Source organism: Drosophila kikkawai, chromosome 3R (assembly GCF_030179895.1).
Source record: "Drosophila kikkawai strain 14028-0561.14 chromosome 3R, DkikHiC1v2, whole genome shotgun sequence".
Classification (NCBI taxonomy): Eukaryota; Metazoa; Arthropoda; class Insecta; order Diptera; family Drosophilidae; genus Drosophila; species Drosophila kikkawai.
This window is the reverse complement of record NC_091731.1, coordinates 30,739,134-30,766,808: the sequence shown is the minus strand read 5'-3', so window position 1 is coordinate 30,766,808 and position 27,675 is coordinate 30,739,134. Positions and strand designations below refer to the sequence as shown.

At 38.8% G+C, this 27,675-nt stretch overlaps 2 protein-coding genes and 1 long non-coding RNA gene across 4 annotated transcripts; 1 reads left to right on the top strand and 2 right to left on the bottom strand.

The window, feature by feature from the left end:
• Window positions 1-669: 669 nt before the first annotated feature.
• Window positions 670-27,479, bottom strand: LOC138928790 (uncharacterized). Its single transcript, XR_011445151.1, has 3 exons — window positions 26,928-27,479; window positions 22,668-22,736; window positions 670-773 (listed from the first exon to the last, which is right to left on the bottom strand). It is a non-coding gene; the product is annotated as an uncharacterized lncRNA (long non-coding RNA).
• On the bottom strand, window positions 14,208-15,399 carry COX6AL2 (Cytochrome c oxidase subunit 6A-like 2). 2 transcript variants are annotated; one of them, XM_017171132.3, is made up of 3 exons: window positions 15,182-15,399; window positions 14,714-15,106; window positions 14,208-14,649 (listed from the first exon to the last, which is right to left on the bottom strand). In XM_017171132.3, the coding sequence occupies exons 1-3, from the start codon at window positions 15,303-15,305 to the stop codon at window positions 14,255-14,257; spliced, it is 912 nt and encodes a 303-aa protein (XP_017026621.1). In that variant the 5' UTR covers window positions 15,306-15,399; the 3' UTR covers window positions 14,208-14,254. The 2 variants fall into 2 exon arrangements, with proteins under 2 accessions (XP_017026621.1, XP_017026620.1); XM_017171131.3 differs by having other exon boundaries at window positions 14,714-15,118; window positions 15,182-15,395.
• On the top strand, window positions 24,581-26,840 carry Cyp6d5 (Cytochrome P450 6d5). Its single transcript, XM_017171130.3, has 5 exons — window positions 24,581-25,162; window positions 25,582-25,734; window positions 25,809-26,236; window positions 26,305-26,553; window positions 26,615-26,840. The coding sequence occupies exons 1-5, from the start codon at window positions 24,630-24,632 to the stop codon at window positions 26,776-26,778; spliced, it is 1,527 nt and encodes a 508-aa protein (XP_017026619.1). The 5' UTR covers window positions 24,581-24,629; the 3' UTR covers window positions 26,779-26,840.
• Window positions 27,480-27,675: the final 196 nt, after the last annotated feature.

Here is a 27,675-nt window from a genome sequence, read left to right as displayed (position 1 = left end):
TTAACAAGCTCTCTGGCTATTGACCGACGAGCGTTCGTGACTGTATCTGTATCTGAGTATCTCGACGTATTTGCTCAGTAATTATAGACGTTAGAAGCCTCTAATATGAGTGAATTTGTATATATATAGGTGTATGGCTTGTCCGGGGCATTAAACGTGCCATCGAGTCGGACTTCTCAAGGTTTAGGGCGTCGTTCGTATTCCAATTTTGGCCCCGAGGCCAATAGAGGCGGCATTTTTCTCTCTCTTTTATTTCTCCTCACTGATGGCTATTAATTTTGAATAAGTTTTGGATTTTGGCCGACGAAAAAGATAGCAGAAAGAAAGGGACTTCAAAGTTTTTTGCGGCGGATTTTAAGTTGTTGAAATTTGCATAATTTGAGGACCTAAGTGTTGGTTTTAAATACGAATTAGGGGGATCTTTATAATAGAGTTTTAAGAAGAGTGCTTTAAAGGTTTAATTTTAATTTAATCATTGATTTTACAAAATTGAAGTTTATTTCATTTGTTATTTATTTAATACACCAATTTTGTGGTACTTTTCTTTTATTTTCTGCTACTTTAAAATATATTTTAATACATTTTTATTTTCATAAATTCTTCAAACAATTCTATTACCAAAAAACATATTCATTTTCCTTTGCTTACCCCACTCTTAACCCCTTTTAAACAACCCATCACTCATAGATCTTCATCTCCTTAACCCCATTTACTTACACCGAGTTCGAGTTAAGGCAATTGTCAACATAAATGTCATCGGATGATAAACATACCTGGAACGACAAGAGTTAAAGGTTTACAACCGATTAATAAGGGCTTATTGCAAAGCAGTGGGGGTAAAATCGCGACATGTAAGGGAATATTAAACAACATAAATAACATATTGTACAATGACTCTCAACAGTTTTGCAGAGCCTTTGCTCGATAAAGATCGCATTGTGCATTGTTTTGATTCGCTTTATTTTCTTTTTTTTTTCTTTATACGTTTTTCTTTCTCTTTTTTTACACAAAGGAGAGAAGATCTCTGGATGACAGAGGGGATTGCAAAGGCACCACCACCATGTAAAGTCAATTGTAGGGGAAGCGAAATTAAATAAAAGCGCAGACATCGGCGACGGCTGCAAAAAGCAGATCAACATAAAATGAAAATAAATCAAAAAACGTATTTCGTTTTTTTATTTTTTGCATAAAGCAACGGCAACTGACGACGACATGAAAAATAAAAAAGAAGTCAGTCGCACGGAATGAAACTTTTCACCATTTTGCATAACAATTTGTATATCTCCTCTCAGTGGAGCGCGTTAAAGTCATACTGCAAGTCAAGGGTCCAACTTTTACCCGTTAAGTTGCTCAACTTTAAATTTCTGCATTCGGGGGAATTTAATGGAGGAAGTTCCATCAAGAAAAAAGGGACTGAGACCCTCAAACTCGCCCGGAATCAGCCATCGGTTTTGGAGAGATGCCAGGGCACATGGAGAGATGATACCTCCAAAGCAGCAGCTGCGTTGCGCAACTTTAGGAAAGTTGAAAGTTCAAAATTAAGACAAAGCGGAACTAGAGGTGGGACTTGACTAATTTAATATGTAACAAAATGCCACGAATTTGGTTAAAATAATTAATGGATGTGAAGAGCGTAGGGTGTCTTACTGATGATGGATTTTAATTGGTTAATATGAACAATAAGATCTGGTATATATTTAGTTTATGATTAATGAATATATTATAGGAAAGCTACTCTTCTCTTTATGTAAATTTGTACAAATTTGAGTTTTAATTACATTGCTGTAAAAATAATTTAACTTGATAGCCTGGTTTTTCAAATTGTATATTAAATTTTAAATTAATACCGCAATACACTTATGCCTCGCACTGTACCCTTGCAGGATAAATGTGTGGTTAACTGGGAGACTCTCTGGAAATTAACTCAAACTGTCAACAGACCCCGCAAAATGTTCCATTTAGCAGCAAAGGGGTAAGGCTCGCAAAAGGGAAGACTAAGTGGGCGGTGAAAGGGTTCCGAGAGAGGGAAGAAGGAACGGAAAAGGAGATTCCCCGGCAACTGGCACTCAAGTTTCAATTTAAATGCAACTGACATTAAATTTACTACTTTGCCACTCACTACACGCCACAAAGACTACTACTGTAAGCGGGACGACTCCTCCTTTGCGAGAGATGTGTCTGCACCATGCTTCTCGTCTCTGGAGACAAGGAGTAGAGGGAACCGGAGAACAGGAGAACAGGATTGTGTGTTGTGCCGGTGGTTCTGGCTGTCACTTCCCTTCTCTTTCTCACTGGAGTACACTGAGGGAAATGGTATCTTTACAATACTTAAAATGTAGGATATTCTTATGGACATTAGGATAGGATAAGATAATAACCGAAACTGTAGATTGTATGTAAAATATCTTAAGAAACTGTCAAATATCAATTTAAGTCAGGGTTGGGTACTAAGCTTCAAAATAGAAGCCTAAGAAAACATCTTTAGATAAATGAGATACATGGTATATGTAAACTTTAAGAGCGTTTTATTCCCAAGACGATGTGTAAATTTCTGTAAAAATATTTAAAAAATAAAATCCTAGTCTAAAATATAAATTCTTTCAGTGCAGCCTATCGTTTGTACGTTCGTTCCGCAAGTTTTGCAACTAAAGTTGAGTCTTTGGGTGCGGTAAATTGGTAGTCGCGAGGGGGGTAGGTGTGCGGGGGAGGGTGTGCGCGCCTGCACAGACATTGTTGCTGTGTGTGTGTGTGTCGGCAAAATAAATTTAATGAACTAGCGCAACCATAAAGCTTAACTTATCAAGAATGCCAAGCTGCAGACGTGAAGAGAGAGACTGGAACCGAATCGAAGTTAAAGCCCCCAAAAAGGGGGGCAAAACTTTAACATATTGCACAGTGGCAATTGAAATTTATCGATGGGCCTTAAATACAGCGAATGCTTGAGCTTACTTTATGGGGTAATTTAAGAAAAATACCAGCAGTAGCCAAAAGCAACAAGAAAATAAACAAGACAGGATAAAAAGCTTGTTTATTTATATGATAAATAAATTAAGAGATTAAACAGAAAGAAGGTAAAAGGAAAGATATTCATATAATTTAATCTTTTCTTTTTTTTAACAATTTTCACAAATCAAATAAATGTTTTTTTTTTGCAATTTTCCACTGTTCAGCACCGCAAACAACCAACACTTTATGGTTAAACTCATTCGACTTGTTGTCCAATTGTGCAATAAACTAACAACGACAAATAATTGTACAAAATGCAAATTTCTAAGCAAAATCGGAACAAATAAAAAGACAAAACAAGAGGAGAATGCCAAAACAGTCAGTCTAGAAATCAATGCAAATATGTTGCGTGAGTCAGAATAAGTTCACTGAACTAACAACTGCTTTTAAATCCAGAAAACAATACAAGTAAAGTTTTTAAAATAAAACCGTATTTTCCTCTCAAGAAAATCAAATGAAAACCATATGTCCCACATCCATTTGTCAGGTCTTTGTCCCTTTTGTTTGTGTGTCGCGGGAAAAGTCTGGCCAGACCAGACGCCTTCAATCGTTAATCCATTCATTGCCGGCGAGTGGGTGTCAGTTTGCAGTCAGTTTTTCGAAATTTTCATATGGAATTTTAAACAAATGAAATCAGCGTCGAACAGCCACCAAGATAAAGACACAGACCGCGTTCAAGTCTAGCTTTGAGACTGAGTCTGAGCCTGAGTCTGAGGCAATTGAGATGAGAATCGGTTGACAAGACAGCAGCAGCAAGAAAAAACAACACCAGCAGAGGAACACAACTGTCATTTGTTATTGTCTTTGTCCGTCACTTTGTCGCCCAGCTGGACACAACTCACTTAACTTCACTTTGCAGAGCATTATTTCACTCCTGATTGCTGCACTTGGAAAAATAACTATTTTTATGAAGTAGGTAATATTATGTTGTATGTATATTTGACTATATAGATCTTTGGCTTAATATTCTTAAGTTTATGTTAAGGCTTGTTTTGAATGTTGTCAACATATTCATCAGTAGCTATTGTGGGAAATTCATAATATATATACATAGAAAATAAGAAAATGAAATAGTTAAGGAAAAACTGGTTAAAGAATTCCCAAAAAATCTGTCAAATACTCAAAGCTGTATTCTAAAAAAAAAAATAAGGCAAAATTCTGATAGTATCTTTAACTAAATATCCCTAAAAAAGTCTAAAAAATATCCCTTAACTGCTCACAGCTAATTATCAAAGGACAATCCTTAAGCAAGATCCTGGTAGTTTTCCTTTAACTAACTTAACTAAATAATATTTTTGTTTAGTGTTTAAAACTAACTCCCCAGCAGCACCCACATTAGTTGGCTCAATTCAATTTTAAAGTTGATTTCGTTGCCGTTGGACTTTATATGATTTCCATTCATTTAGCGGCAAACAGGAAGAGAAAGTAATGCATTGCAGTGGCTTCGAAACTCCGTCTCAGTCTCTGAATTCAACGACGACGACGACGACGACTCCGGGGCGCTCTCACTTCATAAATTTACCCCGGCAAGGTGTCAAGTCAATGCCAAAGAGCTGAAGTCGAAGTCGAAGTCGAAGCTAAAGCTGAGTCTGAGGACGCAGCTGAAACTCAAGTTGAAGTTTCGGATTTTTACTGGGTTTTGGGTTTTCAGTTTTCAGTTAACAGTTTTGAGGCATCGCTGCCACCAGTTTGCTGGCCGCCAAGTGAATGACAGTTGCCACCTTGAAAACGGCTGCCGTTGCTGGTTGTTGTTTTTGTTATTATTATTATAACTGCGGCTGCTGCTGTTATCGAGGCTGTTTCTGCCTCTGCAGCAGCAGCTGTCGTCGGACCAGCGTCAAGCTTTCATTTAGCCAAAAGTCAGAGCCAGAAAAAGTGAGGCAAAATAAAAAAAAGAAAACATATTTCAAAATGGATTTTAAAAATTGTTAAAATATATATATGGTTATGGTTACCTATTCGATATTCTAGGATAATTTTTGGTATTTATTTTAAGATGTGGAAATAGATATTAATATTGTGTTATTATGATGATGATAATGAGAAACTCATCATTATAACAATGTTTTTTTAAATATATTTATAAATATATAGAATATATTTTCTTCTTCTTAACAACTAAAAATATACTCAAAAATATCCCAAAAATTATTCGTGTCACGTTGCCATCCCCATAAATGAATCATAGCCCCCACTGTTTGTTGATGATGTTTCTTTTTGTTTTGGCTCCGCTGCTTTGCCTTTAGCCGTGTTTGAAAGCAAATTTCATTTCATTTCTTCATTTGATTTCATTTCGCCGACTCCACACACCACACCACACCGTCGCCGCCGTCAGAGATACTTTCCTTTACTTTCATCCAAGTGAAAGATACTCAAACTCTTTGGCCTGCTCTTTTGCGAGCTCGCTCTCTGGGATTCGTTCGTTTCGATTTTAGTGAAAAGGACCAATTTCAATTTCACATCGCAAGCGCTTTCAAATATGTATCCATGGGATGCTGTGTAGTTAATTATATGTGCATGGCTATCTGGCAGCTGCACTCGCCGCCGCTTGCCGCTCATTTGTAAAAGTATCTTATAGATAAACAGGAAGTGAAATGAGTTCCATCCATGCCGCTTTTTGTTGTATTCCATTTCATTTCGGTTTTAACTTTTACTTGCAGCAATACGGTTTCGGTTTTATTTTCTCTATGTGGAGAAGATTAGCGAAGTTTTCCAAATTGCATTTTCAATGGGTTTTTCGCAATTTTTTTTTTTTTTTTTTCTTGTTTTTTCCTATGCACGGGTGGGCGTTTTTGGCCGAAAAGCGCAGCCGAGAGAGGAGAAAGGCTCGATTTAATAGCTTTATTGTGAGTTGCGTTTGAAGTTGAGTTGAGTTGAGTGGAGTGAATAAGGAAAAGTTGGCAAGTTAAATGGCACGTTTAAATATACCAAATGTATTGCGATTTAAGATTAAATAAGCAGCGGAGTTTAGAGAGTGATTAGCAATATAAAGGCGTTTAAAGATATTAAGTCTATTTAAGAGATTGCTGGAAAATAAACAAGGAAGTAGTTACCTTAGCAAGGAGGATTATCGTTTAAAGCTGCCTTTGATCATATTTTTGATTTGTAAACAAGTTACAATCCACTTCCCCTTTGCTTGACAGACTCTCACTTTTTCCCTTTCCCCGTAACTCCATTCAGAGCATTAGCTTTTCACCTGAACCCGCCTAATCTGCTCCTCCATCTGTCGTTGCCGTTGCTTACAAGCCAAGAGTAAATACTTTCTAACAACTATCAAATTTCACAGGCCGGCAAAGTGTTAAATTCTCGACAAGCTGCCATGATGCAGGTGGAGCGATAGGCGCTGTTAACAAGAATTCTCCTTCTCTCTGGTGAAAGCGCCAGAGATTAGATGGCATAATTTTCACGCTTTTCCGCTAAAAAAAATAAAAAAGTGCCTTCTTCCCTCTCCCTTTTGCTGAGAACTGATTTATTATACAAATTAAAAAGCGACCACAAAGAGGCAGGAAAAACCTTAGTAATTAGTGAGAACTTTGCGCCGTGTCATGCAAATGAGGGGAAAGGGTTCCGGGGGCGAGCAGCGATAGAAAATGATGAACACGAGATCAAAGTGGGAGATAGCTAGCAGGCTAGAGGAGCAGCAGCAGCCCGAGATATAATGGAAGCGATTAGCAACAATAAAAAGCAGTTGATGTGCCGGGCAGGCCCCCGTCAGATTATACATATTAAACAGCCGGAGAATGGAGAATGGAGAACAGAGATGGGAGATGGGAAGTGGTAGATGGAAGATGTGAGCAGAGCGCGCCACTGGAAGCGGCCATACAAGTTGAGACGACATTAAGTAGCCACAAGATACATACTCTAGACCACAGCCCTGCTCTTGAGATACTTTTCGACACGAAGCGGAAACACACACACACGCGACCGCAGAGAATCGAGGGACGATCCGATGAGGAGCGGACAGAGAAATGGACTCACGGACACCACAGACAGTACGGACAAGCTCAATCAGGGACAAGGCACATTGCTGTAAATTTTAGAAACAAAAAAATATCTAAAAGAAATTTAGTAGACAATGCCTACCTATAAAATAAACTATAATTATAACCAACGGCCAAATAATAACTGACGGACAGATTAACGGACAAGCAACAGTGTTAAAAAGCTTGTGAAAGAAATAAACAAAGTTTAAATTTGTTAGTCACAGGACATTTGCTTTTCGTCTAAACTGCATTGATTAACTTATAGATATACTTTGAAAGCTGGAAAATTACATTTTGTACAATATTTTAATATAAATAGCTTCAATATTTAGCTATTTAAAAGCCAAGCACTCAACTCCGACAAGACCAATCGGACAGAAGCAGAGGGCACGCCTTTGAGCGACTTAACTCTTTGGCTACATCATAAATTTTTAATGTGAAGATGTGCAGAGAGATGCAGCCACAAAACAAAACAAAAAAAAAAGTGGAGACTGGCGACAGCAGCAAGAAAAACAAATGGAAGCCAGCCGTGGGGATCGCGTATCTTAAAGATACAAATTACAAGCGGTAGACATTGAGATTGAGGCCCCGGCAACAACGCAACAACATAGCAATAAATAAACAACGCCGATTTACGGTGGCAGCATGAAAATGATTAAAAGATCTAAAGAGCATGTCTTCCCTGCCGTTCCTTTCCTTTTATTTTCGTTTCCTTTCGTTTCGTCCGATCAGTTTCGATTCGATTCGTTTCAGGGCCAACCAGTGGAACGGAGCGGAAACGGAACGGGGTAGCTACTCATGCAAATGTCGAGGAAGTTAAAGAAACAAGACTCGAAAAGCGCTGCTTAATGCAACCAAAAAGTCGGGGGACCCACAAGAGGGTCTGGCGTCTGTCATCATTTTTGTCACGCACGTTGCCATTTGAAGGCTTCTCACTCTGCTGTCGGCTCTTCTGTTATACCGAAGACTCGTCTTCCGTTGTGTCTTCTCTGTCTTCTGTCCTCTGTCTTCAGCTTCTTCATTTTCCACAGCTACTTTGCTGCTTTGTTTCTCTTTGTTGCTTTGAACGCCGCCTGCCACTCGAATTCAATTTGTAAAGCGTTTAAGCGTGCCGAAATGAAACGAAACGAAATGGAATGAAACGGCTAAGTAGGGGTACAGTGGGAAGAAAACACTTTTATTTACTGAAATTTAGTGTAGAAAATTATTGAAATTACAATTTAAATACGGTCTTCATGAGCAAGGAGAAGTACTTTTGAAACTCAATAAATTATGAAAACTGAAAAAGAATCTTTTTCTTTATAATTTGGAACGGAATGGAATGAAACGGCTAGGTAGTGGAACAACGGGGAAGAGAGCATGGTGAATAAGAATGTTGTCCTTACAAAAAATTTTCATTTAATTATGGTCTATATGTCCCATAGAAGTTTATTCTGGTGTCAAAATTCAATAAAATTTTACAAAAAAATCTTAAAAACTATATATCCCCTTAATAAAATACTCTCAAAATCACTGTGCAGATGCCGTAAGTTTTCACCGAGGCCCTCATAAATCGCGGGCTCTGTGCTGCTCACTCGTAACTCGCATGTGGTTACCGCCGCCGACTCTTGTAGGGCCCTCGTGTCTCGTGGGCCGGCAGCGGTTGGCTCTGCCTCGCAAGTAAAGTATCTCTCGGATTTATGCATTGTTTATGTTGAAATCCACAGTGCGGCTGTGTCTGCCATTGATTTCAATTATAACCCAGTTTCATTAATGCAGTTTACTTTGTCCCCTCCTCAATCACTCTACACCCCCACCTCGCACTCTATGTGCGCTGCTCTCTTTTCGGCCTTTTAGCTCACTTTTGATTTTGATTTTGATTTTGAGGTTGGCTTGGCCCGCGGTCCGCAATCTCATTGTCGGATAATTATCACTGGGCGGGTGTATGCATGCGGTGTGTTCATACATACGTGTGTGTACTCTTGGAAACCCTGACCTGAAACGTATTTTTTCTGTTTACCTTTGCTTAGCCAGCTAGTGTGTGCGCGGTGGTACGGTCTATTTACAGTAAAACTTCCCTAATTTCAATGTAAGAAAAATGAGTGAGTATTCATAATTGCAAAAACCCAAGGATGCTATGGTGTCAGAATTTCGATCACTTTTTGAAAACTATTATTTTACTTTTATCTTTTTTCTTTAATAAATTAAACTCTGACCACCTTCTAAAACAACGCTTGTCTTCCTAGTCTTTGTGCTCTAACTATCCATAAAAATCATCTGAAAATATTTCATTGACATTCTGTGGTCTCTGTGTGGTTTAAGTTAGTCATCTCCAACCGTTAATAATGCATATTTATATTATGAGTACAAGCAAAACCGCTTTGCTATCAAAAATCGATATTTGAACAAAGGCAATTACTGATAATGGATAATGGGTTTGACGATGTGGAGGTTAATATTGGTTTGGTTAATGCTCGCATATAATTATCGTTAAATGCACGTGGCGCTGTCCAACTGTGGCTTTTTTTTCTCCCTACAGATCCTGAGAATGTCCCCTTGTTATATTTTTTTTGTTGGTTATTTTGTTTATTCCTTATTTTACATATATATATTTCTCCCTTTGTGTTCGGAGCGTCGACCATGAAAAGTCCAATGATAAACGAGCCCCAACCAACAGCAACAACGACTCCAAGTTACCAGCTCGACGAAAATTGTAGTTGATGACCTCAGATAGACACTTTCAAGGATACGACTCAACGACGTCAGAGAAGGTTGTTGTTGCTGCCAGCCAAAGGTTAAAGGTACCAACAACAACAACAACAGAAATATACATTAAATTTACTACCAACAACGCCAACAACACCGAGTACCACAAGGTTAGAACGTTGCTCTCTCAGTTTCAGTTTCAGCCAGGGTTTGGGTCCGATTTAGCTTTCGGTTGACGGCTCTGTTCCCATCGCCCAGTGGCCAATGAAATGAAATACTTGCCAACCAACCAACCCGAGACAGGCCAAGGGAATAAGCGAATTATAAAGTAAAACAGATGACAAAGGAGTGACGGTGTTGTCGAGGAGAACTTTAGATACCCTTTGGGGTATAATTTTTACTTATTTGTTATAAAAGATAATTTAAAAAAAAATTGTTTAATGATTTCTATATATCTTTTGTCACATACTTTTCCAAGGATATATTTTTTGTCTTACTTAATATTTAAAATATTCTTTTTTACTGTTATAAGCATTGGTTATGTTTACAAAATAGCTTATATATTTATTTCCTATTTAATAAAAATTTGCTAATCTTAATTTGAGTAGTCGTAGAACCTCAAAAACCCCATATACCCCTCCGAAACCAAGGGCAAAAGGTATCGGACCGCGTAAATTACACAGAGAACTCACCAAGTATGAGAGAAACAGAGAGAGAAAGAAAATCGGCTAGCAACAGGCTACTGGCAACAACAAAAATGTATAAAATAATAATAGTAGTAATGAAATAGAACCTCAACTGTGGGCAGGGACGTAGTAGTTAGCAGGGAGGGACAAGGGCATTACCCCAAGGGGTATGATTGTATTAATCAAGCAAAGGAGAGACAGCCAATATATATACAAACAAACATTCATATATATCTGATGATATATGAAGAAAAGAGTCAAGGAAGGGGCCACATCTGGTGCGATTCAAGTGAATCAAATAATTGTAGTTTTGCGAATGGATTGAAATCATAAAGAAGCCAAAAGTGGGCGGTATCGAAGAAGGAAACAACATCATTTGGGCGTTTCAACATCTAAAGATTGATATGCGTTCGCAAAGAAAAATACGAAAAATTAACAATAAAAAATTATGATCATTGCTTCCTTTTTGAATTTATGAGAGGTAAAAATATTTTAAAGTATGTATCTTAAATTTTATGATCTAAACATCCTTTATGAAGATACATATGTTTTAAAACAATAAATTCAAAGCTTTCTCTTGATGTTTAATTATTTTAAACTAAGAAATGTGGCTCAATACCTTAAATATTTAGCTTGCACATTAATCATTAAAATCAATTAGATCTTTACAGAAACATGTAATTGTAGTCTCTTGAAATTATCCAACCCATGTTAGGCAATTCCTCTTAGAAATAATACGCTTAATGGACTCTAAAATAAATCATTTGATACTGATTTCGATTGCTGTAAATGTTTATTTAAAAATCCCATCGTATTCAACACATATTCTTTGTTATTTCCTCATTGCATTGTTTTATTTGCTTATCGAACGATTCGCTCCCAGTAGAGTAATTCAATTTCCCAAGTGTTCAATTAGCTCATAGATCGATATTTGTACATTTCTCCCCGCCAGCACCCACAATTGTTTATCGGGAATTCCATAATTATAATACAAGATGGATATATGCATGTACATATATACAACCACTTCTAGCAGGCCCGACGATATGGAGACACAAACAGAGAAACAGAAAAAAAAACAGAGCGTCGAAAACAGAGACGGCATCAGTTTTCAGAATTGGGTCAAGTTTCGGTTTTATTGCCCCAGCAGCAGCACCACCATGAGTGAGTGAGTGTGTTTTTTCCGGGGGGAAACCTTCGTATTACTACTCACATTTGTGGGATTCGTTTCCCCCAGGGCACACCCTGGGATGCTCCTCTCTGCATGCGTGTATAATTTTCTTTGATTAAATCATAAAATATGCAAAAATACAAAGGCCCAGAAAATAAATGTACAACAAAAGTTTTTTTCGGTGCCCAAAAAGGCGGAAACTAGGTCAGAGTTTGGGGGCTGACTGCGCCGAAAAAAAATATAAAAACCAAAAAAGACAACACAGCGCACAGGCAATTCCAGTGAGCTGAGAGTTATAATATTTTGCGGTTGCCATGTCGTCTCACAGGGCGTATGCGTAATATAGGCAATTTCTACACGATAGTGTTGCCAAATCAGGCTAAAAGGTGGTTAAAACAGACCTTTCAAATTTGTTAATATTTATTTTAATTAAGAGAAGTGATCAAATTAATTATTATGTCTTAATAAAAACAAGAGCTATATTATAAGTGGCCAGAAGCTGTCAAAATATTAGCCAAATTTTGAAACTTATTAGATTTCAATCTTTCTAAAGATTAATACGTTTTCTGTTAATCCTTTTTAATTGGCCCAAACCAGAGCTTAATAGTTTAAGCCGTGCATTGACCCTCAACCAAAAATGGCTTAGAAACAGTTTATTTTAAAACTTTACAAATATACACCATAAAAGCCCTACGTATTCCTATAAGGAAGCTAAAATCTTGGGTAAAATAAACCCATGCTGTCATCACTGCTCCTCCTGAGGCCTAAAAGGTCAAGCTGCTGGCAGCGTCAATCATCAGCAGCAGAGGTGGCAGCAGCAGCTGAGGTAGCCAGCTGAATCCGAATCTGAATCTGAAGCTGTATCTGAATCTGATGAGAGGCAGTGGCAGTGGCACAGCGACAGCATTGAGGAGGGGTGACGCGAGGGAGACGAGGCGAGAGAAGAGAAGGCGAAACGACCCCGGCAGAAGGCGAGTTGCGGGGCAATTAGCGCGCAATTGACCTACATTGGGGCAACATTAATGGTGTCAATAGTAAACGAGACTGCCGACAACGACTCGCTGCCACCGCTAAGCTCTCTGTGCTCTGCTCAGTTCAGTTCGCTCGTTTCACTACTGTATAGTTTTTATATAGTTTTTGGTTATAGTTCGGCGAGCGAAACACCGTTCAATGTTTATGCACGCACACAAAAAAAAAAATATATAAATACATAAGTAAACCAAGGGAGCAGCATAAATTCCAAGTGCAATCAGCGTAGGAAAACAAATTACACACTTTTTGAATTAGGCCTCACCTTCGGAAAAGTCTGTAACATAATCTATCTGTGCGACGCACCAGAAAAACCTTGCCCGCCTCAATTATTTCTGTCAGTGTCGTTGCTGCCCGCCTTGTGACGTCAGTCAGCGACGGTGAGACACTAGGAAGATATACGATTTTCTTGTATTTGTTTTTGGGGTCTCAAGCGAATAAAGGAAGAAAATTTATAAATAAAATTTCGCAAATTATAAAATGGGGATTGCTACATTCTGAGAGCTATAATACTAGGTCTTTATACGATTTACGGCTATTAGAAAATATTACTAAAATTATTATTATAAATATTGTCGTTGTAGTTATAAGTTAGTTATAATTTTTAAACTTAACCAACAGCAACACTACACAAGTAATCTTATAAAAAATATAAAAACTTTAAAAAGAATACATATGACTTGAAAGGTTTTAAAATTTTAAAATAAATTATGCAGTGTTTTGAAGTACGCCATTTAGTTTCATACTTAAATTTCATAATACCATCAGAAGTTTACAACATTCTCAAGAAAACCAAAGCAAATAACTGTGCCTTATGCCACAGGAATGTAAAATCATTGCACCATTTTCTTTTTGTGGAAATTCAAAGTGTGATGGAGCAGTTTTTCCTCCAAGTACGATGAGAGAGTATTTACAACCAATCAAAGAATCTTGGCCAAACAATTAAGAGCGATGCGTGCGATTTCAGTTGTTGCTTTTTTTACTCAAGAGACAAGCCCCCCCACCACAAACACACCGCACAACACACACGCACACACCAACCTCAGCTGAGCAGCGACAGCAGGGAAGCAGAGGCAGTGGCAGTGGCAGCAGCGACAGCAGCAGCAGCATGTAAGTTGTACACGATAAATGAGAAATGAGGTTACCTACTTTTTAAGAAGGTCAATTCGACCCAAAACAAATGAGCGAGGCAACGCCAGGCAGCGACGCTGCAGCGCGCTGGCAGAATGGCAGAGGGAGAGGCGACGGCGAGAGAGCCGGGCCGAAGCTCAGTGACCATGTGAGCAGCGTCGACTGCGCTGCCGGCGGAACGTACCACAAACATTACAGCAAACGCTTTCAATGAAAACAAAAGTAGTACACGCTGCCGACAACTGAGGCTGACGCTGACGTCGGGGTTGACTGCGACAGTGACTGCAACGCTGGCAGGAGGCAGCGACGCCAACGCCTCCGCTGACGTCAGCGTTGGCGGCACATGTAAGTGTCCAAAGTTGGTGACGAATTCCGATTCCGATACAAAATTCGAATTCGAATTCGGGGCTAAGATTTTGCGGCCGCTGACGAGGGCGACTGCGCAGCCGGCGATGCGAGGGCGCGGCCTACGGCCAGTGTTGCCAATTTCTAATTTGAAATTAATGAATTTAAATATATCCAGTAATGCCCATCTTACATATTTTGCTATTTATTTTAAAGTTTTAATGGGCAGCCGCCATTTCCTTTTGCGCCCGAGCCTCCCTTTTGTCAGAATGCTTTTTCCATTGCTTAAAAATTTTCTGAAATTCTTTTAATCGGGATTTCTTGTCTTCTTCCGTTTCCTTATCCTGCCCAAGCCCTTCTTCATCGATTTCATCCTCATATCCATCTGGCGGCAAAGCATTATAATGACTATTATGAAAAGCTGATCGATTCCCATCACCGAAATGAAACCGTTTTTCACGCTTATACAAATAACCATAGTTTTTGAATTCTGAGCGATCCCCTTCGATCCGAGAGCCAAAAATAAATAGCGTAAGAATGGCGATCAAAGGCAAAGCCAAAAATAGCGATAATTTTTGATAACGACTTGCGTGGTTTACCTCTGGCGGTGTTGCTAGATAAATAATGTAATGTTAATTAGTTCGGGTAATAGCTTTTCTAATGGGGAAAATACTAACGTATTTTTGGTAATCTTCCTTTACACTCAAGAGCGCCTCCTTGAATTTTAGTTAAAGGTTGATTCTTTTTACTTGTATTTTTTGGAGCAACTTTCTGATAAATTATTGTGTCACAATTTTCCTTTTTGCCTTTTGATTGACTTGATGGAGGTGAGACAGGAGGTGGTTTTGGCTTGGATGTCGATCCACCGGATATAACAGTTTCGTCTTTTGGCGGCGGGGCATTTTCATTAGGTTCGGCTTCTTTTGTCGATTTATTTGCAACTGCATCTTTAGTCGCTTTACCTGGAGCAGCATCTTTAGTGGATTGAGCTGCCACAGTATCTTTAGCTGATTTATTTTGCGCAGCACCTTTAGTTGTTTTATCTGGTGCAGCATCTTTAGACGGTTTACCTGCCGTAGCAGCTTTAGTTGATTTTTAAACGATTATGTTACTTTTTTTTAGTATTAGTTACTAATATGAGTTACCTTTTTTTGTTGCATCCGAAGATTTTGAGCTATCAGACTTTAAACGTGAGGTGAAGAAGTTTTGAGTGAGGTTGAGGTGCGATTGGAATATTAATGCACATTTATTTAATTTTAGAGCTCTCATATTAAAAATATAGTTTTTTAAAAAAAGGTGTTCCGAAATCTCAATTTAGAAGTACAGAAAATTTAAACAAAAGCTGTCATGTTGTTCAATCGGCCTACCTACATTGCAGAAAGTAAATGTTTCGACTTTAAAAAATATTTTTTATATGAGATATGGGATATCGTATATTATCCAATATTGATCCAATTTATGTGGTAAATGCTTAAGAATAAAATAAAGGAAGTTAATCTATGAAGTTTCTCCCAAATAATTTTACATTTTGACAACAGGCGGATCAATAATAACTAGATCGATTTGACTGGTGATGCTCTTTTTTTTATATTCTGGATAAAAATATAATATTCTACAGAAGAAGGATGCTTGGGCAATATATTAACTATATTTTTAGAGTCTCATGATTGACTTTCATAGCCCAAAGTTGGCAGCACTGGTGACACCTCCAAAGCGTCCGTCCACAGCGACCAAAGCGTGTGACGCGACGGCTTGTAACGAGGCTAAATCGGAGCAGAGACAGAGGCAGAGACTGAAGCAGAAAGCAGAGGCAAAAGCAGCGACGCCAACGCTTTTCATCAGCTGCATTTTTGTCGCTCAGCAGCGCGCTGTGCTCAGTTCCGTTGCGTTGTTTTGCTTTGCTTCTCTGCTTTTCTGCCTTTTTGCTTTTTACTCTTAGCCTCCACCTCCTTTCGACTGTGTGCATTGTTTCGTCGCGCTTTTTGTTGTAAACATTATTTCTGTTTGTTGTTTTCGCATTCGAATGTTTGAATGCGATTGCGGGCGAGAATGAAATGCTGTAATTGCGATTAGTTGCGATTGTTGGTGTTGCGATTGTAACCGACTTACTCAAACGGCTAGTGACGAATGCCTTTGTTAATTGACCTTTTGCACTGTTGTTGGCTGGTTGGAGGTTCTTTTGATCAAATTTAATGAGTTTTCTGTAGGTTATTGGGTACCACAAAGAGCAGAATATATGTACTTAACAAATTTGATAACCTCTTAAAAGACAACCCCTACTTAGAGTACACAAAGTAGGATCTCATGTTTAGAATTTGCACTTGTAGATGTCACTCAGATATTGCCCAACCCTTTCAATTCAAGGGGAAATGGGTTAGAGAGCCATGAGAATCAGTGCCGTGCCGTGCTGCTCCACTCGACCCATATCGTAATACCCTTGGTATGGTTAACCAATTAGGTTGCCAGTGATAGGCCGACATAATATGGCAGCAATTTGAATCAATAAGTCCCTGCCACTCATGGGTGTGTGCCCGAGTGTGTGTATGTGTATGTTGGCCCGATTGGAGGCATGAGGGTCAATGATTGTGGCTTCGTTGCGGGTGGCTGGCAACCTCACAGATACCGAACACAGACACAGATACAGATACGGAACACGGATACAGATACACACTCACAGATACCCTCGAATTGTGTCATTGTTATCGGGCGCGGAATCCGTGAGTTTTGTGGCATGAACATTGAAACGAAATCATGTCATCGATATAAATATAGAACGAGGAGAGTAGTGTTTTAGGGTGTTTGAGGTGTATTTGAGGTGGTAAACTGAATGAATATCCCCCATTTATGTCAACCCATAAAGTCCAAGCAAAGTCTCCCGCATGGAAATGGAAATTATGTGGTTCAGGCTTATTAGGGAAAGACCTTCAATCTCGGTGACCACATCGATTTCCCTATGCCAAACTCACAAGCAGCTCCTCAACAGGTTCGAGGTTCGTTTGATACACTCGTCGTGACAAACCAAAAGAACCTTGGCTGTTGCCAAATAGCATATTGAATGTGTCAAAAAGGAAAATATTGGGAAATATTCAGAAAAAATGTCATATTTTTGTGCGAACATTTGGTATGCAAAGTGAGAAATTCCTTTTAGAAGCCAATTATTGGGTAACCCAACATGAAAGGAGACATTTTCTTTTAGAAATCAACAAAATTATTGACGGTGTTATATTTTCAGCCCATAAACATTATTATAATCCCAAAAGTTTTTATAGATTCTTGAAAATATACATATTTTATACATGTTTTGGCTGTTTTTTAAATGTTAAGAAAATCTTTAATCAGCTTGTTTGCTTTGGCTTACAAAAAACAAAATATATACAGGCTATACTGCCTGTTTTATGACTTTTTGAAGGATGGTTTATGGTTTCCGATCTGGAAATTTGGCACTCAACTAAGCTCTAATCTAAGGAATCTATTCTATTGGCATCCTGCAAAATGGTGACGAAACCTAAACAAGGAAGTGCACATTATGAGTTTTGTGTGCTATGTTAACTACAAAACAAACTTGCGGGTAAATTACACCCCAATGGTTGTGAGGGTTCCCTTAAAAGTTTTCGCATTGAAATATTATCAAATGCAATTACGCAAAATCATAGAGCAAAACGACCTTATCGCGGCAAATTGAAACGGCCAGCATGTGCAGGTACAACAAAGCGCTTTTGTAACCCGCGATTACAACAAGCCAACGTACACACTCACTCGCTGGCATGTAATGGTAATTACAAATGGAAACACCTTCGCACAAAATACTGACAAATACACAACAAAAAGCTGCCACACACTTCCACGTAGACAATAAAAAAAAAATACTAGTACTACAACAATTCAAATAACCCGTTACAAAAACAAAACATAAACACTGTGCCAGAGAGGGAGGTACTGAGGGAGAGATATGGAGATTACTAACAGTGCATGTTTGCCCTTCTTCTCACTTCCTCTCTGCCTCTCTCTCTCTCTCGCACTGCCAGTCACCTTCGGTCAAATGAATTAAAATGAATTAGCACGAGGCTTACATGCGCGTTCCTCCTCTTCCTCCCCCTGCTATCCTAACCTCTCCCACTGCTCGAGTGCAAAAAGAGAGCGAAAGAGAGCGCAACACGCTGGTTGATCTTTGCCGTCACTTTCTCTCAATAAATAGTGAAAATCGGGGTTCCCGAATGCAAAAAGACATTTTCGAAATCCGTGAAAGTGTAGCCCACACAAGGGTCAATCTTGGCCTCACTCACTCTCTCATCTGGTGAGCCTAACCCTAAACAATATGTAATCATCTCCTCTTAGCCCCCTTACTTTCCTAAGGTTGCAACAAATTGCAATTACAATTATGACAATTGCAATGAGTTTTACTACAGTGCGTGCTCCGGAGAATGAATACTTCCTTACGTTCATTAGGTGAAAGGGCTGAAAGTATCTTGTGACACTTTGTAGATTTATGGTCACACTCTTTAAGATGAAATAAATTTGACATTTTCTCAAAATATAATATAGTAAAGCCCGTTATTTATTGTTACGAAAGTGCACTGTATTTTTCGCTCGGAAATTTCATTTCACTTTATGAAAACGAGGGGTCAGGCGGGGCGATATTTATCTCGTATCCCATATGTTTTGCACTTGACTATAACGGTAATTACATCTAGGCACGGCATTGCCCCTGAATTTTAATGCAATGCACACACACACACACAGTAAACTCACACTCAACGCACACACGTGCTCATCAAATGTTGCATTTTCGTTTGATTGTTTCCTCGATTTCGCGCACTCGCCTTGTTGTTTTGTTATTGTTATTGTTATCGTCGCCGTTGATGTATTTTTTCATCGCTTAACGGTAATCGCTTTAATGACGACATTGAATTTTCGCTGTCTAGCGTGGGCATCACTAATTGATCTTTAGAGATCATCCAATTTTATGTGAGATTTCGCATTGGTATGAGGGATTTTCTATTGAAATTTACTGACGACATGGTTCATGGGTCCTCACAAATACTATAGGTTTGGAGCACTTGAAAAAAACTCTATGGCAATTCCGAATTCGAAAAACAAGCAGTATCAAAAGAACAAAAATATATAAGATACCCTTAAGATTGTGATAAAATTGCACTATAATGTTATCTCGTTTAGTGATAAGACAACAAGATACTGCATTTAAGATATAATCTTATCTAATGGAAATATACCTGTAAGCTTGGGGGACTACAAATATCAGAATATTAATCATCATTCTATTGATGATTACCAGAATAAAAACAGAATTAAATAAAATACATTTTTGGATATATCTTTTAGTTTTTCTTAATTTGCAGTAGAATGACTGATTCTTACCTGGCTAGCGCCATTCTAACATGAGAGAGCCCTCCAAGAGGCAACGCCAGGGTATCCACTTTGAAGGTTTTTCTTCAACAACTTCCCGCACAGAACTCAAGAATGATAAATCAAAACGTTTGCTTTGATTTTTACAGCTCCGATGGTGATGGTTTTATTTTATTTTTTTTACGGTTTTTTTAGTTTTCTTTGGCACTTTATTGAACAACTTATAGGAGGTTTCTTTTATTGTTGTTAGCACACGAACGTCATTTTGTTTATTATCTGAACATTTACAAAAACAAAGATTAGATATTTAGCTTTTGGAGTTACAACAACTCAACATCCCTTTGAAATAGGCGAAGATTGTTCTTTATCAATCATCAAGAATGCAAAATGAGTTATCTGCATCCAAATATAAATATATAAAAAAAAGTCAGAGGAACAAGACATAAATTTTATCACATTCAATTGTTTAGCGAACGTGTGTGGCTATATAATGAGCAAGTTCTGGACAACCCGTCGCATACGTGATATTTGCACGCGAAATAATCAAAAAGCCAAACAGCACACAACTCACAAATATAATCGCGTCTCCGGCACTCACACACCGAAAAAGAAGGGTGAAAAAACCAGCGTACAATGTTCAATGCCAAATCAAAAATATAAAAATAAAAATAAAGCCAGCAACAACAAAAAGATACTGAGTGAAAAAACATCAAAAATGATTCAAGTTATCAGCAGCAAAATTTTTTTTTTTTTGTTGTTCTTTATGTGATAAGCTTTAAATTAAACAAAGACACACAGGGCTCACTTGCTAAAGTGAACAACAAGAAAATGAATAATATACCACTAAATGGCAATTTCCGACTCTGTTTTAATCTGTTACTAAAGATAATTTATAAAAGAATATTACCTTTAAAGTAATTTACTTTGAAAGTCTGAAAATTAAATAGATCTAGAAAATATATAGAAAATATTTTCATAAAAACCGACTTTACGGCGTGACTACTGTATGGCTCACTCTTTGGAGCAACATATTGCCCTCTCTCTTTCCAAGCCTCTGCACATGGCCCACCGGCATTAAAAAACGCTCAGCCTCGGCCAAAAAAAGTAGTGAAATCAATAAATAAAAATAAAAAACGAGCAAAAACGCCGAAGAAGAAGCGAAAGAAACGCAAACGCTTCCGCAGCTGGCCGGCAAAATAAATCAGTGCAAAAGCAGCTTTTTGGAGGTCAACATTGACGCCCCAGCCGAGACTAGAAGAAGAACCCCTACATCTCCTGCAAAAGAATCTTCTGTAAGACTCTCAAGAAAAGAAACAATATGAGAGCACAGGCATAATGAATTGAGAAACTACAAACAAAAAAAAAAAACAGAAACTACACATACTAAATTCCATTCCATAGTCATGAGCATACAAGGTTCTTCCTATATCACTCGATTCCACTTTAATACATACATACAGACGAATGTATATATGTACATCCAAATGTACATACTATATAGAAAAAAAGCTTACGGAAAAAGCTTCGAGTGTCTTTGCAAAATAAAAAAGAAAACACAAAAAGCTGCGCCGGCGTTTCCAAGCTGACCTCAGCTGCTAGTTACCCTCCCCCAAGTGCGAGAGGGACGGAGTAAAGTTCTCTCATTTATAAACAATAAACAAAAATATTGGACAGAGGGCAGCGGCAGCGCACATGTTTTTAATTGAACTGCCCCCCGAGAGCTTTTTGGGCTATTCGAAACATGTGTCTTTTTATCGCCCCCTCGTACTCTTTCTGTCTCTAAGGTTTTCGAGAATGTCAATGCTATGTATTTCGGTATCTCGCCTATCTGGCAACTCTGCCCAAAAAAGCTCACATGTTAAACAAACAGAATTTAATTGTTGTATAAATTTAATCAAAAATCGAACGGCTTTATAAAACATGTGATTTGCGTCACAGCCAAAGGAAAGAGAGAGTGGGCTATACAGCCAAGTAAAAGAGATGGGACCAGAGAGTATCAGAAAAAAGAGAAAGAGCAAGTGCCGGGTGTCTTTGAAAAAGCCGACTCCTCTCAAAAGATATGTATTGCATATAGAAAAAGTTGTTTCTTCTTCTCTCCACCCTATTCTCCAGGTATAGAGCTTGAGTCCGGGGCTAATTTCCATATATAACGTAGTTTATATCTGCGTATATTGCCTAAAACATTGTTGAAGGGCGTTAGATTGAGGAAGTTGCTGCCTCTGTTCGAGTTGTTGTAAAAAGCTCTTCTTGTATTATTCACTTTGTGTGTTAAATTGCGCGTGTTTTAAAACAATTTCGAGACCTTTTTTCACCGAGTGGAGGAGTTTTACGATTCCACGATGTTCACAGATTAAGGTCACGCGCTCTGAAACAACCGAGAGCGAAACACGCGCGTGAAAAGCAAGGAAAACTGCGTTTTTAGCCAAACAGAAAAATTCTTTTGGGCTGGACACCAAGCACTTGACATTTACCGTTGCGAATCACTGTGGGTGTAAATCGGGGGAAAATCGGTAAGCAATGTAAATGTGGATTTTTCCGCAAAAAGCACACGAAACTACTACTCGCTACGCGCAGCAGCTGACGAATGAGCTTTTTTCTTAATATATATTTTTTTGTTTTGCTTATTCTGCTTCTGCTTCTGCAGCGTTTCTGCTCTGCTCTGTGTTTGTTTTGCTTTGGCACGGGGAGCTTTTTGCTCTCTCTCGTTCGTAGTTGGAGAAAGACAAGAGCGAGCGCCACACAGCGGCGTTTTTTGAGCGAAAAATAACCAATGTTGCCAACTATGCAGAATATTAGGAAAAGATAGCTAGCAGTTGAGAATAGCTGAGATTAAACCTTACTATTTAAAAAATATATTATATAGACTTAAGTTAAAAGAATTTTGTCAGTTTCAGAACCGTAGAAATGTATTATTTATTGCATTAAAAAATTTATTAAAAATAACGAAAATTTAGCTTGAAAATGATTACTCCGACAGCACTCTGTAGAACAAAGTAAAAAGCTTGCTGCTGTATGTTTGATGGCGCCGCTCTCTCAAGGCCCTTATCAAGGCTACTGACGGTGGAAGGGAGATAGCAAGCAGCAGCAGCTTATCATACAAAGAGGAGGGGTGAACGAGTGGGAGGAGAGAAAGAAAGCTAATCCCCCAGTATTAATGACTTAATAATTGAGCTGGCGCTGTTCAATTGAAAATCATATATATGGTTACTGGCCCCCCTCGAGTAAGTAATCCCGGCTTAATTGCTGAAATCTTGCAAAGAAACTCACCTTGTTTGTGTTATTACTGCTGTTCCTTCCTGTAATTACAAAACCGAAGCCAAACACGTTAAAAGAGCTCTGTAAGGAAATAAAAGAAATGCAATAATGATATTAAATTGGGAATTAAAAATACATTTTTATTTGGTCAAAATTTAATTTATTTCGAGACGTAACATATTAAATATTCTGTCTTTAAAATATACGTAACTGTTTAGTACTGTTTATTGTTTTTTGTTTTACTGAAAATTTCAAAATGTTATCAAGAAAGAATGTACTTCTCTGAATTAAAACTATAGAAGAACTTTAGGTACTTTCAAATATGAACCCTTGTATCTGTTAAATGCAGCTGTAAATATTTATATATTTATTTGCATACAACCGAAAAATTTCAGAAACAAAAATAAAACGTATAAAAAACAGAAATACGTGAATCGGTTCAACGTCTTTGGCTTTGCCTGCGGTATGCTGTTGTTGTGCTTGTGTTTTTGCTTCTTTATTGTTGTTGCCTTTGTGTGGGTTGCTTACATGTTTAACCAAAGTCGTTGCCACTCGCTGCACAAAAATAAAAACAGAAATAAAACAGTAACAGCACAAAGTTCTCAAGTGAACAACCTGAAAAACATCGGGAGCGGCGCTACCAGAAACGTCAAAGTCAACAAACCGGGTCAAAGCGACCAGCGGAAAGTTTTAAAGGCGGAGCGCAATAATTATAGTAGTGGGATATCTGCAAGTCATAGGTCCCCGCACCACTTGGGGGATATCCCCTTCATCTTGGCCTAGGTCAATTCGAATTCACCAAGCCGCCCTATCAATTCCTCAAGCCTTGTGATAAGCGAACCAGTTAATCTACTTCATTAAAACCAAATAAATCTTTCATATTAATGAGTGAACACAGAAACATGACTTTTAATAGAAAAATAAATTTAAAGATTTTCTGATAAGTCATTTGATTATTAAGTTCATTTAATGCGACTATTATTGTCATGGAAACAAGCCTGTAAATCTAGAATATAATAGATAATAAATCAAGAAAAAAAAACTAGTTTATTAAATGATTAGTTGATTATAAAAAATTACGTTTTCTAAAACGTAGGAATGATAACAAGTGCATTACAAATTACATAAGCCCATTACAGATTCCAAAGATTCAATCAGGCTTGCTCTATGAATGTAAAGTAAGTTTATAAAACAAACAAAGCAGACTGTTTATTGGCAACAAATAAGGGTGTAACAAGTGTTTTTCATGCGAAATTCTGTTCACATTTTAGTCAACCAATTTACACCTGAAAAGTATGAATGTTCAATTATTTCATAAGATTTATAATATCGAAAACAGACAACAAAAGGTTAATTAAAGAAAATATGGTATGTTAATCTGAATTATATTTCTTAAGCATGTTTTCGAACAAATTCCTAGATTTTCAATTAATTAAAAACGTTTCTACAGTTCAAATTTACATTTTCTCATTACTTAAGATGTAATTTTATACTGCATTTTGCTATGAAGTAACACCCACCTTCAGAACTGAATGCATACTGAGTACAGGTCTCAAATGAGAGCTATTGGCGTATCATTATCATAAAGATTTGCCATATCAACCAGGGTTGTCGACGGTGCCCAGAGAAAGCAGTACCTGCAAATAACGCTACGTCGGCAAAATATAGGCGACTGCGCTAAATCGCAGTGTCACACTGAGAAGGCACAATGAAACTATCATGAAAATCATGCCAGGGTATCTTCAGAGAATAACCTGAACCTGCCTCTAAGGGAATATAAGCCTAGAGTAGCTGTGTTTACGTCCAAGCAGAGTGAGAGATAAGGTAATCTCTTGCCCGCAATGGCGAAATTGTTTGACACACGCGGCGATCGGCGATAGGGACTCCCTAACGACTATAAATCGGCAGTCGGAATCGACCGGTTAGTTTCAATTTGACTCGCTAGCAGAGCGGACATCAAGAATAGAGAAAATCATGATCGGAATAGTGCTACTGATCGGGGCCGTGACCCTGCTGTATGTGTACCTAAAATGGACATTCAGCTACTGGGACCGCAAGGGTTTCCCGTCGACGGGCGTGAGTATCCCCTTTGGTGCCTTAGACTCCGTGAGACGGGGAAAGCGATCCTTCGGCATGGCCATCTACGATATGTACAACTCTACCAAGGAGCCGGTAATTGGGATGTATCTCACCCTGAGACCCGCTCTCCTGGTTCGCGAAGCCCAGCTAGCCCACGATATACTCGTCAAGGACTTTGCCAGCTTCCATGATCGCGGCGTTTACGTAGACGAGGAGAACGATCCCATGTCCGCGGGCCTGTTCCAAATGGAGGGAGCCAACTGGAAGGCGCTGCGTACCAAGCTGACGCCCTCCTTCACCTCCGGCAAGCTGAAGGCCATGTTCGAGACCTCCAATGCAGTCGCCGATAAAATGGTAGCCCACTTGAGGAAGCAACTGCCTCAGTCCGGCGGCAGTCAGGAGGTGGAACTGAAGAGCCTTATGGCAACGTAAGTGGTGGTGTTGGGTGGGGAATACCTGATTAGATTGAAGCGATCAGATGGAAGAAACGCCACAGAAACCTGTTATTTTCGCATTTGTTTGTTTGTCCGAGATACTTAGCATAGCAAGAAGCTAGCAAAACAAGGGAGATAGGGTTATTTTTGTTGTTTTCCTATTTACATATTATATGATATAAAATGGTTCTATAAGGAAAATAATTTATATTTGCTTTAAAATCCCATAAATAAGAAGACTTTCATAACCAAACTATAATTTTCTTGTCATAAGTCAATTTATTTATTTGTGTCCAGTAATTATCGTAATCCCCTGTGGGGAATTCCTTTCTAGATATATCTTATCACACTCCCCGGTTACCTTATCTAAAAGATAGTACTAATATAGCTGCACTTTATATTCCTCCCCTTAGTTATGCCATCGATATCATAGCATCGACTATTTTTGGCCTGGAAGTGGACAGTTTTGCAGATCCCAATAATGAGTTTATCACGATCAGCAGGAAACTAAATCGCAACAACTTTGAGGATAATGTTCGCGGCACAACAAGTTTCCTATATCCCGGGTAAGATTAATACCAAAACATGATTTAAATATCAACAAAAGCATCAATAATCACTAGCAACTACTTATTTCCAGTTTGGAAAAGTTCTTTGTCCGAATTGGCTGGAAACAGGAGGCCAATGAAAGGATGCGGGAACTGTCCAACCGCACCGTGGATCTCAGGGAGAAGAACAACATTGTTCGCAAGGATCTACTGCAACTCCTTTTGCAACTGCGTAATCAGGGACAAATCAGCACCGACGATAGCGTTTGGTCGGCAGAGAACTCTAGGCAAGGCGTTAAGTCCATGTCCAAGGATCTTATTGCTGGACAGCTTTTCCTGTTCTTCGTAGCTGGTTATGAGACCACAGCCTCCACAACAGCCTTCACTCTTTACGAGCTCACCCAACATCCGGAGGCCATGGCCAAGGCGCAGGAGGATGTGCGTCAAGCCATCGAGAAACACGGCGGATTGAACTACGATGCCATTTCGGATATGAAGTACTTGGAGGCGTGCGTGTTGGGTAAGCAATGCAGGGAGACCCCACCTGGTAAATGTTGACAAAAAAAATATATAATTTTTCGTTTATAGAAACTGCCCGCAAGTACCCAGCTCTACCACTGCTAAACCGAATCTGCACACAGGATTACCCAGTGCCTGATAGCAATAAGGTAATCAAGAAGGGCACGCAAATTGTGATTTCCCTGATAGGAATGCACCGGGATCCAGAGTACTTCCCCGAACCGCTCAGTTATAAGCCAGAGCGTTTTCAAGATGAGAACAAGGACTTCAATCAGGCTGCCTTTATGCCCTTTGGCGAGGGACCCCGGCACTGTATTGGTAAGACATTATTTCAGTAAACATTCCTGTACTTTAATAACCAAATTCCCTCAATTTCCAGGGGCCCGCATGGGAAAAGTCAATGTGAAGATTGCGATAGCCAAGGTTCTGTCCAATTTCAACCTGGAGATCCGCAAGGAAAAGCGCGAGATTGAGTTCGGAGTGAACGGAGTACCTCTCATGCCCAAGGATGGAGTTCCTGTGCTTGCCTCCCTCAAGAAGTAGAAACCTAAGATCTCCGTAAAAACACATTTATCTAGTAAATAAAAAACATTTGAGATAGAAAATCTAACGAAAATGTCAATTGGATGCACTTTTAACACACACACACACATGCATGCGCTCACAAACACACACAAAGCACTCGTACGCACCTTTGTAAATGTAAATAGGTTTTTCTTGTTGTTGGTCCGCTTTACATAAGTCGCCCTATTTACTTGGGAATTAGAATGCACTTTCGGGTAACTCCATATGGCGGGGAAATGCACTTTTCCCCAGCTATGACAACACAATATGGCCGAAAAAATACTCTTTCACTTTTTCCAGGCCAAGTTGTGTGAACTGCGCCACACACACACACTCGCGTACGCACGCACTCGACACGCACACTGTCGCGTTCGCGGCGATGACGACTGACGATGGGGCCGCAATGCGTTAATTAGAGCGCCTTTCGCGGTTAATTACACTGCACTCGTTTGGCGCTGGCCCTCCGCTAATTCTTAGAAATTTACCAAATAAATACGACGAAATCTGGCGAATCAGCGAATCACTCGCTTCCCATGCTGCGGCACACACTCACACTCACACACACATACATATGTTCGTGGGTGCTCGCCGGCGGTCCGGCAACGCCGCGCCGCTGCAACTCTGTCTCGTTTTTGACGGTTCTGGCTATTTCCCGACAAACCGGATTTAATAAATATATTATTTAATTTGGTTAATTTTTAGCCTCATAATGCAATTACATTCTATTGAAATTAATTATGTTGATCAATTATTTTACAAATAACGATTTAATTAATTTGTTTATGTTTAACACTTTCAATTTTGAGACGCTTTAAAGTTGAGTTGAGACCATTTCAAAAAAGTGCTACTCAAATCAATTTATGATAAAACTTAGAG